Source organism: Onychostruthus taczanowskii, unplaced genomic scaffold (assembly GCF_017590055.1).
Source record: "Onychostruthus taczanowskii isolate IOZ18803 unplaced genomic scaffold, ASM1759005v1 scaffold23, whole genome shotgun sequence".
Taxonomy (NCBI): domain Eukaryota; kingdom Metazoa; phylum Chordata; class Aves; order Passeriformes; family Passeridae; genus Onychostruthus; species Onychostruthus taczanowskii.
Window position 1 is genome coordinate 8,517,808 of NW_024499573.1, and position 14,257 is coordinate 8,532,064.

The 14,257-nt window shown below is 38.4% G+C and overlaps 1 protein-coding gene across 1 annotated transcript; it reads left to right on the plus strand.

Moving 5' to 3' along the window:
• Nucleotides 1–29: 29 nt before the first annotated feature.
• CRELD2 (cysteine rich with EGF like domains 2) lies at nt 30–13,260 on the plus strand. Its single transcript, XM_041405369.1, has 10 exons — nt 30–288; nt 1,305–1,387; nt 2,263–2,373; nt 4,604–4,695; nt 5,725–5,901; nt 7,203–7,301; nt 8,915–8,992; nt 9,757–9,852; nt 10,686–10,826; nt 12,429–13,260. Exons 1-10 carry the CDS (start codon nt 118–120, stop codon nt 12,485–12,487), a joined length of 1,107 nt encoding a protein of 368 aa, XP_041261303.1. The 5' UTR covers nt 30–117; the 3' UTR covers nt 12,488–13,260.
• The last annotated feature ends 997 nt before the right edge of the window (nt 13,261–14,257 follow it).

Genomic DNA, 14,257 nt, shown 5'->3' on the forward strand with positions numbered 1-14,257 from the left:
AATCTGAATGGAGCTCGCGGGCCGGCGGGGCCGGGGCGGGGCCAGCGCGGCCCCCGCTGCTGAGGGGGCTCGGCTGGGGCGGCCCCGCTGCGCGTCCCGGGGTCCCGCGCCCTCGCCATGGGGCCCGGCCCCTCTCCGCCACCGGGCCCCGCGCCACGACCGTCTCGCGTGGCCTTGGCCGTGCTGCTCTGTGCCGCCCTGTTGCTGTCGGTGCCTGTGAGCGGCGCCGGTGAGCGGCGGCGCTTGGCGTGCTCCACCTGCCGGGGCATCGTGGACAGGTTCAACCAGGTGGGCCGCGGGGTGCGGGCGGGCGGCCCCGGGTGGGTCAGGGGTTCGCGGGGCTCCCGGCGGGGTCGAGCCGCGGCGTGGGCGGCTCCGTGCCTGCGGCGGCGAGAGGCATTGCCGGCCCCGTGGCCGGGCAGCGCGGCTCCGGCCGGCTCCGTGCCCAGAGGCCGCGCTACGGGAGCGCCTCCGCCGGAGCCGCGTTCCGGGCGGCGCCCGGCCCTGTGATGGAGCAGCGGCGGGTCCCGCTCCGGCAGCGCTCGCAGTGCTGAGGCGGGTGTGTGGCAGAGCTCCTCCATCTCTGCTGCCAAAGGGGTTTTGGTGCTTTTTGTGTGGAAAGGCTGGCTGCGTTGCAGCGTGTTCAGCTCCGTGGGAAGTGCTGGTGGAAAGCTTCGTCCGCAAACACTCGCTGTCTGTTGCCACTTGCAGCAGCTTTACGTGTGGCTCACTAAATTCTGCGCCGGCAGCGAGGGGCTGCTGCTCCTGGTGAGCAGTGCTTTGTGCTCTCCTTACGCGTATCGGCTGCTGCAGGCTCGCCAGGTCGCTTCAAATGCGGGGTTTTCTGCCAGGTGTCGTGTGGTGGCATCGGCTGTGGCTGGGGACAGCTGTGCTGATCGCCCAGCTGTACGGTTGTGTGCTGCACGTACAACTTGGTGCAGACCGGGCTGTTACCAAAACTGAATGAAGTAGAGGTCACCTGTTCAAATAACTTTCCTGAGAACTTGAGAGAGAAGGGTGTAAAGTTTCATATACGCATGGGACTTTTTTTTGTAAATCAAGACTGTAACATGTCCTTGTGTATGCATTAGGAAAATATAATCGTGTTATGCTGTAACACACACTTTCTCACTTTTTGTGTTGTCATTAGCTGTTGCTTTCACTCGGAAATTTGATCAGCAGCTTGAGAGCTCTACTGTAGTTTATGCATGGCACTTTTCATAATTTCTATGTAAGTATTTGTTATTTCCTTTATTTTTGTTAAAAACAAACCCTATGTAATTCCTGGTGATTTTTATTTGTAGGGTTTAGCAGATACAGCTAAAAAAAACTTTGGTGGTGGAAACACTGCTTGGGAAGAGAAGACGCTGTCAAAGTATGAGTCCAGGTGAGCTGTCTCTGTACTTCTCATTCAACTGCATTTTGTGTTCACTGTGTGTAACTTCACAATAACAGTGTTTGTTTGGAACTTCAATATTGAACTTGGCAGCTAAGGTTTGTCTTGTCCAAACCTTAAATTCTTAATGATGTTACATAACATTGTAATCTCAAGATTATAGTAAAGACTCAAACGCCTTATTATTGCCCCTGTTCGCCTTCTGTTTCTGAAAACAACAAAAATTAATTCTGTTATTAGTCATAGCAGTTGTTTTTTTATCTATTTACCTATTCAAGTCTTAAAATAATGAATCTAAATAATGGTCAATACTTTATTGCTAGTCATAAAAGGTACAGAGTACTGAAGTGCTTGATTTAGAATTAAAGCAGCGTCTTCTCCCTAGAGTTGTCACTGTTTCAGTGCCAAAGAGAAGGCAGATTACTCTACATATATCTGGTTAACCATGGAGAAAAGTAACCTGATACCTTTCTCCTGCATTTCAAAGTCACTTTTTTATCTTAGTTGGAGCACGGAGATGTTGCTGTGAGGTTCACAGGCTTGTGTCAAATAAAAATACATTAAATTTATTGTTGATTAAAGTACTGCCCTCCAACTTTCTGGGAAGCTAAAAATCTATTAAATCTGCAATCTAGAAATATAGTAAATGCAAGCAAGTCACAACATTCTTGTGGTCATTATTCTGGGTCTGGGTTTCTTTTTTGACTGAAGTAATGTTTATTAGTTCTTTACTCTGATGTTTTGAAACTAATTCAAGGCACCCCATAAACTGATGAAATATTCTTACTGAAGTCTGGCTGCTCTGTGAGGTCTTGAGTTGTATGGAAAATTTAAATTAAATTACCATTTTCCTTCTCTGCTTGTAGTGAAATTCGTCTTGTAGAGATCATAGAGAATCTGTGTGACAGTAGTAACTTCGAATGTAACAACATGGTAGAAGAACATGAAGAACTTATAGAGAAATGGTGGTTCAAACTGTAAGTATATTTTCTTGGTGGAGATCTTTGTGTGAATAAATTATCTAAGAGGATGAATTAATAATGTTAAATCTTGCACCTGAACAATAGCAGTATGGGTAATAATTAATTGTCTTTCAAGAGTTGCCATTGGGTACAGCTGGTTTCAGGCTAACTTTTAGTGCCATGTGCTGCTGTACTCTGTTCTTTTTGATTTTCAATTCCAGCAGTGTTGCACCAATGCATCTACACTTGTTTCTTATACATTGTCTGCTTAGTTACCAGTAGGATATCAAGGCAAACTAACTTTGGAAAATTTTGAAGTTTAGTCCCTTACGTTTTCCTTTGTCACAAAACTACAAAGGGCTCTTTAGTTCTTGTGGGTTTTTTGTTTGCTTGCTTTTTCCCCTGAAACTACATTTTGTTCTCCTAGCAATCAAAAGAATAGTTGGTGCTAATCAGAGTAGAAGTTGAATCTCTTGCAGATGGTAGAGTAACAGCTGACTTTTCTACCTGCAATTTAAACTAAACTGGGATTTGTGTTATAGCTAAGCTTTTTGTATACCAGTCTTAAATATAATTAGTGCATGGATGGCAGTGTAACATTTACATTTCTTAATGTTTGGGTTTTTTAGTTCCAAATCACATTTCTTCTAAGTATTTTTCACTAATTTAGTCTGTCAGCACTCCTAATTAGATAGAATTCAATAGGGTGAGCTGCCATTGTAATGTTTTGTAACTTGATAAGGCTTTTTGATCCTCTACTTTCTTCTAAGTGAGTGCTTTATCCTTTTACCTAACTGTACAGGACTGTACATATGTTAACACATTGTGAAGGGAATAGAGTAGAATAGCAGAGCAGAAAATAGAATATTTCAATTGGAAGGAACCTAAAATGATCACTTAGTCCCACTTCCTGACTGCTTCAGGGCTGATGAAAACTTAAAGCTTGTTGTTAAGGTCATTGTCCAGACACTTCTAAAACACTGATAGGCTTGGGGCCTGTACCACCTCTCTGGGAAACCTGTGCCAGTGTTTGATCGCCCTCTTGGTAAAGAAATGTTTCCTGATGTCCAGTCTAAACCTCTCCTGGTGCAGCCTTGAGCCCCACCCTTGTGTCCTGTCATTAAATACGACAGAGATTGGCACCTCCTTCTCCCCTTTCCCTCTTCAGGAAGCTGCAGAGGGCAATGAGGCCGCCCCCTCCACTTCCTTCTAGACAAGCACAGAGTCCTTAGGTGCTCCTCATAGGACATGCCTTCCAGAAAGGTAAACTGCGCAATTCAGAGTCTTTAATTTGGCTAAAATTTGCAGAACTAGTCTTAACTAGAAAATTTGGCATAGTAAACTTCCTAAAATAATCAAAACAATTAATAAAATACATGGAATTTTGGAAAGTTTCTGTATTTAATAAACCTTTTGAGTGCATGCAATTGATTGTTTGCCTTCCTTTCTTTAACCTGCAGTATCCAAATGTCATCCAGTTTCTGTGGTAATTTCCAAAGACAGTTTCTTTGCCCATTAATACCTTAAGCATTTTTTACAAGTTGTTGCATAAAGGGTGATCGATCGCTGGAACAGGTTCCCCACAGCAGCAGGCCTGTTCAGGTATCATCTGGAGGACACTCTTGCTCACATACTTTAGTGTAGGAAGTCCTGTGAGGAGCAGGGAGCTGGACTCAATTGGGGTTGTATGCTGGTGCTCCAGTAGCACATAACTAACTTCTTAATTTTAAAAATGTGTTCTAAAATAATACTCGATCAATGCTAAAAAAAAAAGAGAAATTTCAACCCAATCATCAGTAGATAATAATTTGAACAAATGTTAACATCTCTTCCAGGCTATCTTCTGTATAGTTGAGATAAAGATACAGCAAGTATCTATAAGAGAAAAACATAATTAAGACAGTCTAAACTGTATCTAAACCTTCCTTAAAAGTAAGGTGTTTAAAAAAAGGTGTGTGTGCATGTATGAGGAAGAATTGATTTTTTGTTGCTCTTATTTCACATTTTTCCTAAATATAATTTATAAAATTTGAGTAGAGCTTGTTAATAGTATTGTATTTTAGAGGGTACATTTTACAATTGGAGGACTTCTTCTAGACATTGATTCCTGAAATCTTCAGAAGAATTAGGTTTCTAATCTGTCATGTGCAATAGGTTTCTCTCTTGTGTTGTGCTGGGTCAGTTGTGTGAGCTGGCTTTTAAAGAATCTTTGTTCTTTTTGTTTGTAAATGTTTTTCATATACAGAAAGAAGAAGTATCCAGATTTGTTTAAGTGGTTTTGCATTGAAACAATAGAAGTTTGCTGCCCTGCTGGAACTTATGGACCCGATTGCCTTGGTAATTTTCTTTTGAAAAATTCAGTAGCAGATACAGTTTTTTTACCTGTTTGTTTCTGTCTTTACTGTCACAGACAAATACATGATGTATGATATTTTGCATGAGACAGAGGCTGCTGTGTAGTATGTACCTGCTTGCTGCCTCATAGTTGAGTGACTGCCCTGTGAATATTCTGCCTGAAAAAAGTCTTCTGGGCATGTAGTAATGTACTGAGCTGTCAAGGGTACCAAGATGTGCAGAAACAATCAATCTGATGCTAATATCCACACCTGATCCATCCTTAATGGCTCTCTGTAACATGAAGTCTGTTGTTCAGGTGACCTTGCAGAATCTGTGTAGACAAGAATCTTGACCAGTTTCAAGAGTAAAACAACACAAATGCTGCTGGGATTTTAAATGAAGAAACTTGCAACTGAGGATCAGTTAAAAAGGCAATGACAAAAATTGGGTAAAAGTAGGTGGGAGGTGAAAGTAAGGTCTTTGCAAAAGTGATGAGAGAGATCTTGGCCTCTGAAGCTGGTAAAATTTATGAATCTCTAAAACTTCACGCCTTATTAAGAGATCGATTTTGTCCACTTAATATATTGGTAAAAATTTAGTCCCCATTCCCTATATTGATCTAAATGATAGCTGGTTGATTTTTTACAAATGTAATGTGAGCCTTCTCAGAGATACAGAAAAAAATAAAGATACCAATTTAGTCCAGGAAGCTAGGAAAATAAATAAAATTTTGAACCATGGTCTTTACTCAAAATCAAATTGATAACTAAACTTTCCTGTAGATTGCTTTGAGTTTCCCTTATACTTGAATATATTATTAAGCATTGCCTTATTGCAAAACTTTTAGTTACTCTCAAGGGTGAAAAAGATTCTTGGAAATTATATCCTACTTTTTTTGTGACTTTTGTGACAATTTAAAATTAATTTTTATTTTCTGTGAAGAGGGAGGGACTCTGGGTGCTTATGTCTGAGAGTAGAAAGTTATTTCCTTAAACATCTGATTTAAAAATATTTTTGATCCTTTTTTAGCTTGTCATGGTGGATCAGAAAGACCTTGCCATGGAAATGGCCACTGTGATGGTGATGGTACCCGAGGTGGAGATGGCTCATGTAGCTGTAAGAAGGAGTACACAGGACAGTTTTGTTTGGACTGTTCTAGTGGTTACTTCAGTTCCTTGAGAAACGAGACTCATTCTGTTTGTACAGGTAACAAGGTCTTAACACATGCTTATATCTTTGTGTTACTTCTTCAATATTTGCAAGGAAAACTAGAAGCATTTGAAACTAACAAATGTAGAAACAAAACACAGTTTGCTCAGCTTTAAGCATAAAAGACATGTCAGTCACTTTACTGGAATTCTAAGATTTTGCTAAGTCATCTTCCACACTGCCCTTGATTTTTAAATTGTTTTTTTCTGTTTTAAGAAGAAGAATTCTTAAAAATCTTTGCTTCTCTGCTTCCAAAGTACTGTTAAAATCTTGAGCTGAAATTACTACATACTGGACTGCTTTAAAAGCTAGGTTTTCCTCATGTCTCAGATAAGCTTAAATGGAATAAATGGAAGCAGTTGATATGTACTGCAAAGTACTTAGATTCCAGTTAGATATGCCTAAGTTTAATTTTGAAACACAGTCAGGTCATAGGAATAAAATTTTGCATTGGTCCGATTTTCAATTCTTCTTGGAACCTTGATGAAATTCTGCAAGAGCTGCTTTCTGTCCATGAGGTCTAATAAGATTATTTTAAAATAGTCTATATTGTTGTCTATATTTGGTTTTTGTTGTTGTTGGTTTTTTTTTTTTTTTTTAAATATAGTCTATATTTGTTATTTTAGTAAAAAATTATAGTCTATATTTGGGGTTTTTTTTAAATGTGATTTTGGAGAAATTCTTCTCTATGATTTGTTTTATATGACAATATATAGCATACAAATGTTACATAGGGTGTGTTCTATATGCGTGTTATATATATGTATACAATATTCATGTACAGCTGGATTTCTAGTATAGTTCCTTCTGAATTCTTCAGAGTTAAATCACGTCACACATTGCTGTCATAGCTACTTGCAGATGTAAACTGTGTGAGGATTCATTAGGTAGATTCATTAGTTTCAGAGTCTGATGTTGAAACTCATGTCCCTTGTGGGACTGAGCTAAGTTTGACTTCCTGATCTCCTCTTTCCAAATATTTTAGAAATTGGACCTGCCACTTCTAGTCACTAGAATTTCGTGGCAGTGTTTTCAGTGGTGCAAATAACTGCAATTGCTAGGTTTGGTTTCTGGTGGTATTTTGGGATATTGCAGTTGTTTTGGTCAGATAGCTGCATGTTTGTTTCTAAATTAAACCTTGGTCTTATGGAGGTGCTGTCTTGTGAATGGGAGTTTCAAGCTACTAAAAAATGATGGCTTCCACTGAATCCTAAATAAAGTTTTCTCTGAGAGTTTATGTGCCCGAACTTGTCTTGGGATCTCTCAACAAAACTCAGGTTGAAGTTTTCTCCTCTCAGCCTGCCATGCTGCCTGTAAGACATGTACTGGTTCAAGTAACATGGACTGCCAGGATTGTAAAGAAGGCTGGATTAAAAATGAAGATGGAGCTTGTGTGGGTGAGTAATGCTTGGCAGACTTCAAATGGGTTTTGTAGTTACACTGGCTAGTAAAGATTAGATGGCATCCCTTCCAAGTTTTATTGTATTTTATGGAAATGATCTGTCAGTTTAGATTTCTACAGTTTTATTAGTCTCTCTCTTCCTAACTTACTTCATGTTGCAGGAAAGCAGTATTTTCTCACCACTGATTGCCTGGTGATGATAGTTACCTTTATCATACTGTTCTGTATGTCTATTTAGTTTAATGGGATTCATAGAGCAGCATTCATAGAGCATAGAGCACCTTCTTTTTAGGCATGAGTTTTCTTGGTGTTTATTTGTGTGCTAAACAATGTCCTGCTCTTGACTTAAGCTATTTGTCAATTAGTAGAAGATTCATATAAACTTAACTACATATTTTGTACTAATTGCACATTTACCTTCACATAACTTTGTCATAAATGCTCAACCCTAGTAGAGTTCAAACACTTCACTGAAAGCCACGCATGCTGACTTTTCCTGTTGTTGGACAGGAATACCAGGAGACATCAAGATCAGTGCTTCCATTAATTTTTTACCTGTTCTATCTTAGCATTTAAGTTGGTTTACGAGGAGATAAGTGTGAGATATTTCAGGAAAAATGCAAACATAAAAATCCTCCCAACGCAGGAATGCACTAGGGGAGAGTAACATGTTCTGTTTAAGTGGTTGAATTTGACCCTTTAAAGACCTCTAACATAATGCCCGGAAACAGAGTCTTAGACATTATGTGAACACTGCTTCCTTTTCAAAGTGCAAGTGAGAATTGGTTTTGAATTACAGCTCTTGCAATACCTGCTTAGGCAGCTACTGAGCACTCCCAGGGCATTTTTAAGATGCTTTGGTACTCTCTTCTGTACGGCTGAGTTTTTTTCCAGATAGTTATTGCCACTAATGATTTATAAATCAATTCAGTAATCAGTAGGAATGATAGGTACAGCAACAGGAGGAGAGTGACAGCAATGACAGGAGAGGGACTGAAATAGCCTTTCTTTGTTTGAATTTTTTAATGAAATACTGTTGCACCCTTTCCTCAAAATCATAAGACTTGAATGTTTTAACTCTGCAGTAGAATAGGTTTTCCACTTGACTCATCCTAATCATGACTTGGTTTGTTCCCATTTGCTTTCTGCGGAATACTAAGAGGTGCATGTATGTGCAGTAGTATAGTTTTCTAGTCATATAAAAAGCTCTGTGACTTGGTAATGTAGGAGTACAGGAGAAAATAGTGTTCCAGAGCAATAGTGTGTCTGCTTGTTTGTTATGATATCTGCATAAATGCATGGCTTGAAAATGGCAGGGATTGCAGGTATCCTGGAAGTTTATTTAATTTGACCACTTGAATTTCTGATAGGTCTCTTATTGTCATCACAAAGTATATGAGGATCGGTTTTGATTTTTTAATACCAGTTCAAGCTGAACAAAACAGCGTTTGTTACCATGCTAGTTCTCTGTCTACCATGTTGCATACCTGACCCCAAACTCATTGCAACAACTATTCTCAATGCAGTCAGTTTATATCATTCAAGTATTAATCTGTCTATTTAATCATAACTACTATTTTAGGTAACTTGTCACTTTTTATCTTTCAGATTTAGATGAATGTGCTGCTTCTCCTTGCAAAGATCACCAGTATTGTTTGAACACAGATGGATCTTTCTCATGCAAAGGTTTCTTTTCTTCTTTCAATCTTCTGTTCTATTGTACTGTATAGAATCCTTAACTAATGCCAGAGGTAATGCTTAGAAAATGCCTGATAGGTATTTGGTACAGTGTGGTCTGATCCTCACTGGGCACGGGATGAGGCTTTCGACCCATTGTATGAGCAAAACAAGAGATTTCTGGTTATTTCCACTTGGCCTTTGTGAGACCCTCCAGCTGTAGGGCCTCCAACATAAGGCAGGCGTGGACCTGCCTGAGTGGATCCAGAGGACAGCTGTGAAAATCTTGATCAAGAGGGTCACCTCCCCTATGAGGACAGGCTGAGAGAGCTGGCATTGTCCTTTCTTAACAAGAGAAGGCTCCAGAGCCTTTCAGTACCTAAAGAGACTTAAAACAAATGTGCAGAAGGACTTCTTACAAGGGCATGTAGTGGACAAGACAAGGGGGAATGGATTCACGCTGAAACAGATTAGATTATATATTAGGAAGAAAATCTTTACTATGAGGGTGTTGAGGCACTGGACCTTAGAAGTTATGAATGCCCTGTCCCTGGATGTGTTCAAAGACCAGTTGGATGGAACTCTGAGCTAGCTGGTCTAGTGAAAGGCATCCAACCTATGTCAGGGGGAGTTGGAGCTGGATGATCTTTAAGGTCAACTTCCAGCCCAAGCCATTCTATGATTCCTTGTGTGGGTAAGCTGTCTGACTTTAAGGGTAGTATTTTAAACCCCAGATACATTATTTTTTTATGCATGAAATATTTTATCTTTAGCATGTGATGCCAGCTGTGTAGGTTGCACAGGAGAAGGTTCTGGAAAATGTAAGACCTGCGCATCTGGATACGTGAAGGAAGATGAGAAGTGTACAGGTTGGTGGATTTAGCAGCACCTGGTAGAATGCTGGTTAGCTCACTCTTGGTTAGCCATGCTGAGGAGCTCATAAGTGCATTCACATTTGTGTGCTTCAGCTTTCATGCCTGTCAAAGTGAACCCATCGTTCTGATATTAGCTGCAAAGTCATTCTCAATAAATTACTTTATATTACTGAGCTGATATGCTTGCCAAGACTTAAAGTGAATCACTGGTACGAAGGAACGAGGTATTTTATAGTAGCTTCAGGAAACATGAGTCTTTTGTCGGTTACTTACCACTTCATCAGATCTGTGTTTCTATTCATTTTGTAGCAGAAAGGCAGGCATTGTGATAATCCATCAATGTCCAAGTTTAAATGATATTCCTTCTTAGTGAATTATAACGTGAAATTAGACTTCCTCTGTGGGAAAGAACAAGACATGTGCATAATCTGAAGTAGCTGTTAACTGTGATGTTGTAGTATTTACAAGCACTGTTCCCTTTAGCTATACTTTGATGGCATAAATAGAAAATGACTTTGGAGGAAATGTTCTGTAGGTTAAGATGAATTGCCTAATTGTGACAAACATAACAACTTAATACATTTCTCCGTACAGGGACTTGCAAAACATTAAAAAACAACAGTACTCAGTGTTATACAAATAACTTTGAAATAGTCCAAATCATGAAGAATTAGATTATTTTAACAGATGTTACATCTGTTGCCGCAGCATTCTGCTCCTCAGTGTTTTTCATATTTGAATAGAATTTTGTTTATATGACTGAGCACAAATAAGGTTCATAACAAAATAACAGCAGTGGACTCTTTCTTTCCTTGTGCTGTGCCTAGATATAGATGAATGTAACCTTCCTGAAAAGGTCTGCACGAAAGAGAATCAAGACTGTGTTAATACATCAGGTAGTTACAAGTGTGTATGTTCAGAAGGGTTTGAAGAGAAGGATGGAACATGTGTTCAAACTGTAAAACCAGGTAAGTAGCTTTTCAGGGACAATTTAAAAAAAAATATGCTGTATCAGCAACTTGGAGTTTTATGTAAGTCTAAGGGTCTAGTAACTTGTAAATCCCTCTATAGTATTTTTCATCTTCACACAGCTGTGGTCTATATCAATAGTTTTATAGTGTAGGCCAGACTGATGTGTGTTTTTTTGCTTAAACATAGTTTATGTTTTTAAACATTCTGTTCTTGTGTTGCTGCATTTTTGCTTAACTCAAGATTGTGTTTTTAAGTCACTTAAGGATTTGCTTTTGTTACATAAAATGAGCTAGCAAATTTCTGCTGTCATAAAAATGAGTTTGTCCTCCCCAGTTCTTTCCTTTATCATTAATTGTAGTGACTTAAGGGTTTATCTGATTGCATGCAATCTTCAGCTCATTGGAATCTCTGAAAATTACAAATTCAAAAAAGAATTACAAATTCTTTTTGCTGGATAAAAAAGCTGAATTTGTTTATTTTGTTATCATGTAAGTGCCAGAGCTGGTGTTAAGATGAAAATGGGGAAGACATCTGTATCTGTCAGTCATAGGGAACTGTTCAGCTTCACTTATATTACAACTTCCGTCAAAAAATTAAGCTATCATTTTTTCTAGGATGTGGTGACCCAAATGGACAGAACTACATTCATTAAATGTTCCATTACTCTGTCTAGGTCTCTTTTACAATTCCAAAGAGAAAAATTGGTTTATTTTTCAATAACAGCTGTAGGAGAATAGATGAGAGACACCTAATTTCATACCTCTTCTTTCTGCTTCTTAGTTTGTGTGGGTGATTTTTTTGTCCTCCCATTTCCATCTCCAAGACTGATTTTTTCATCTTGTACTAAAAAGTTGTAATGATGGATGTTGTTTGCTGCTCAAGGCCACTCAGTTCATTCCTTTTACTCTCAGTGCTCTCTGTTATTAGTCCTATAGAACCAGTTTCATTCTTCTCTGATACAGATATGCAGGGTATCAGTTACTACCTTTGCTAATGTGGTCTAACATTTTGAGACTAAAAGTAAAATAAAAGGTTGACAAATTGGCTTCGGTTTTTTTTTGTTTAGATAATGCTTTTCCCAATATAATAAAATTGCTCTGCTTTTTTAAAAGTGGTTTTAACATCTGAACTGAGCAGTTTGTACTACAAAAACAATTCCGAATAAGAGTTGCCCTACTTTTTCAAATACCTAAACTGCTACTGACAGGTTGTGTGGAAAGGAGGAAATTCACTGTGAATAGCTGAAAACAAAAGCCTAGCATAGAATTGCCTGTGCTTTTTTTTTTTTTTTCCTTCCACTAATAGTATAATACCAATTTATTTGAAAAATTTTGTTTGCCTATAGTAAAAAAAAATAAATAGACGTTTAGGTTAGGAGAATGGTGCAAGTAGGTGTTATATGTGGCTTATATTAACAATAAGTTAATTGTTTCTCTGGTCTTGATAAATATGTTGATTTGGGTTTCTCTTTTAAAAAATTCCTAATTTCAAAAATCACAGTTTTATATATATATATATATATATATATATATATAATTAATTATATATGTATAGTTGATAGTAGATTTGTATTCTAACTGTGCTATTTAACTTCACAGGAGAGGAAGTAGAGAGTGTAACAACTGAGCCTCCACATACTGAACATGTTGACTTATGATCTGCATTCAGAACCAAAAGACATTCCTATCTAAAGATTTAAATTATTGGACTAAGCCTCTGCTAGCTGACATACTGTGGAAGTGGTATGAAATATGCAGGTTGCCATTAAGACTTTTTTTCAATGGTGACAACCTGCCCTTTAAGCTGCATTTCTTTATTCTTAAATCCCACTTTTTATATAATTCTTCAAAAACAACGTTCTAGATGGGTTAGTATAAAATTTGAATGAGTATAACACTGTACCCAGCAACTGTAAACAACTTGCAGGCTTCTTATTCTAGTGCCTACTGAAAGCTGTTATCTTCTGGAAGAATTTAGTTGCACTTCATAATTCAAGGAAAATTTAGACTGAAGTTTGTTGTTTATAATCATGAGAAATATTTCTGTAATTGAAATACAACTTTTGGAAATTGTCAAAGGGAATCTCTGTGGGGGGAGGGAAGCACTGTTCCCTTAAACAAAATAGAATGCCTAATATTGCATTCAATAAAAGTGTATTTTGTTGGAATGTGCCTTAAAATTTTTAAGATGTTAATACCTTGATGTGTTGTCATGCCTATTTTTCTTTTAAGTCAGTGAAAACAACCCAATACCACAAAAACAACCCAAACAACCTTCAAAAAACCAAAATCCCAGAACCTTGTAAACTGTATTTCGGTTCAGCACTGAATTCAAGCACTCTGTTTTATTGGAATATACATGAAATAACTTCCTCTGTGTTGTCTCTAAGCTTGAAGGCAAGTATAAGAGCTAAAATGGATGTATCCTATAGGACTGTCACAGCTGTAAATAAAATAAGGACCATCCAGATGCAGTCCCTGGTGGAACTGAGTGAAGTTTAGAATACATTGTGATAGTGGATACAAGGGGTAGTAGAATACAGCTAAGAGCACAGTTTAGGCTTGACTATGAAGAAGTTACAAACTTTGAGGTAAGGGAACATATAAAGGCTATTTATAGGATTGACCTATTCTGTTGAGCAGTAAAGATCAGACATCTATATATTTCTGAAGACTTTTGTTCAAGCTAAATCTCAGTTCAGTTTGTGAACAGTGCATGGAGGATAGATGTGTGTCTGATATGTGTGATAGACACCTAGGTGAATATTGTACAAAATCTGATTATGTTGGATTCTTATGTTAAAAGCTGTCTAAGCTGATTTTGTGTATGGTAGTTTAAATACCTAGTGGTATTAAGGTATCTGTAACAGTTTTCTTTAACTGTTCTATCTAGATGTTTCTTAACTTGCCAGTCAGAGTATGAAATCTTCAGTGCTTTCTCAGCGGTAATTGTCAAAGATGGGCCTATTTGCCAAAAAATCTTGCAAGTTCAAGGGTAGGCATTGTATTTAATGAATACTAAATCAAAGGGAGGAAAAAGTAGGCAGTTTGGGAAGCACATGGAATACAACTCAAGGATCGTTAGGGTTTTTTAGTACAGGTGTAGCCAGTTACAGTAGTATTAGCCCCTAAGGATCCTGCAGGAGTATAGCTTGTCTGTTACTCACATTTAACTCCCAGGTGTTGCAGGTTGTGGTATGAATGGTCGTTAATCATAACAGGAAATATTGGTTTAGAAACTGCCATCAGCTCACACGCAAGGGAATTGTCTGTCCAATACAAACTCTTCTATTAGAGTTCCAAGCCTGAAATAATGCTTCCATATGAAGAACTTGCTACTCCTAAGTACCTTTCAACTTACTTGGGACTCTGGGGGATACCTAATGAGATTGTTAACTACATTGTGGAAGCATTTGCTTCCCACCTGC

Coding starts and splice junctions, on each gene's coding strand:
- CRELD2 (XM_041405369.1), top strand. CDS start 118: ATGGGGCCCGGCCCCTCTCCGCCACCGGGCCCCGCGCCACGACCGTCT. Junction 289..1,304: donor TCGTGGACAGGTTCAACCAG/GTGGGCCGCGGG, acceptor TTTTATTTGTAG/GGTTTAGCAGATACAGCTAA. Junction 1,388..2,262: donor CTGTCAAAGTATGAGTCCAG/GTGAGCTGTCTC, acceptor CTCTGCTTGTAG/TGAAATTCGTCTTGTAGAGA.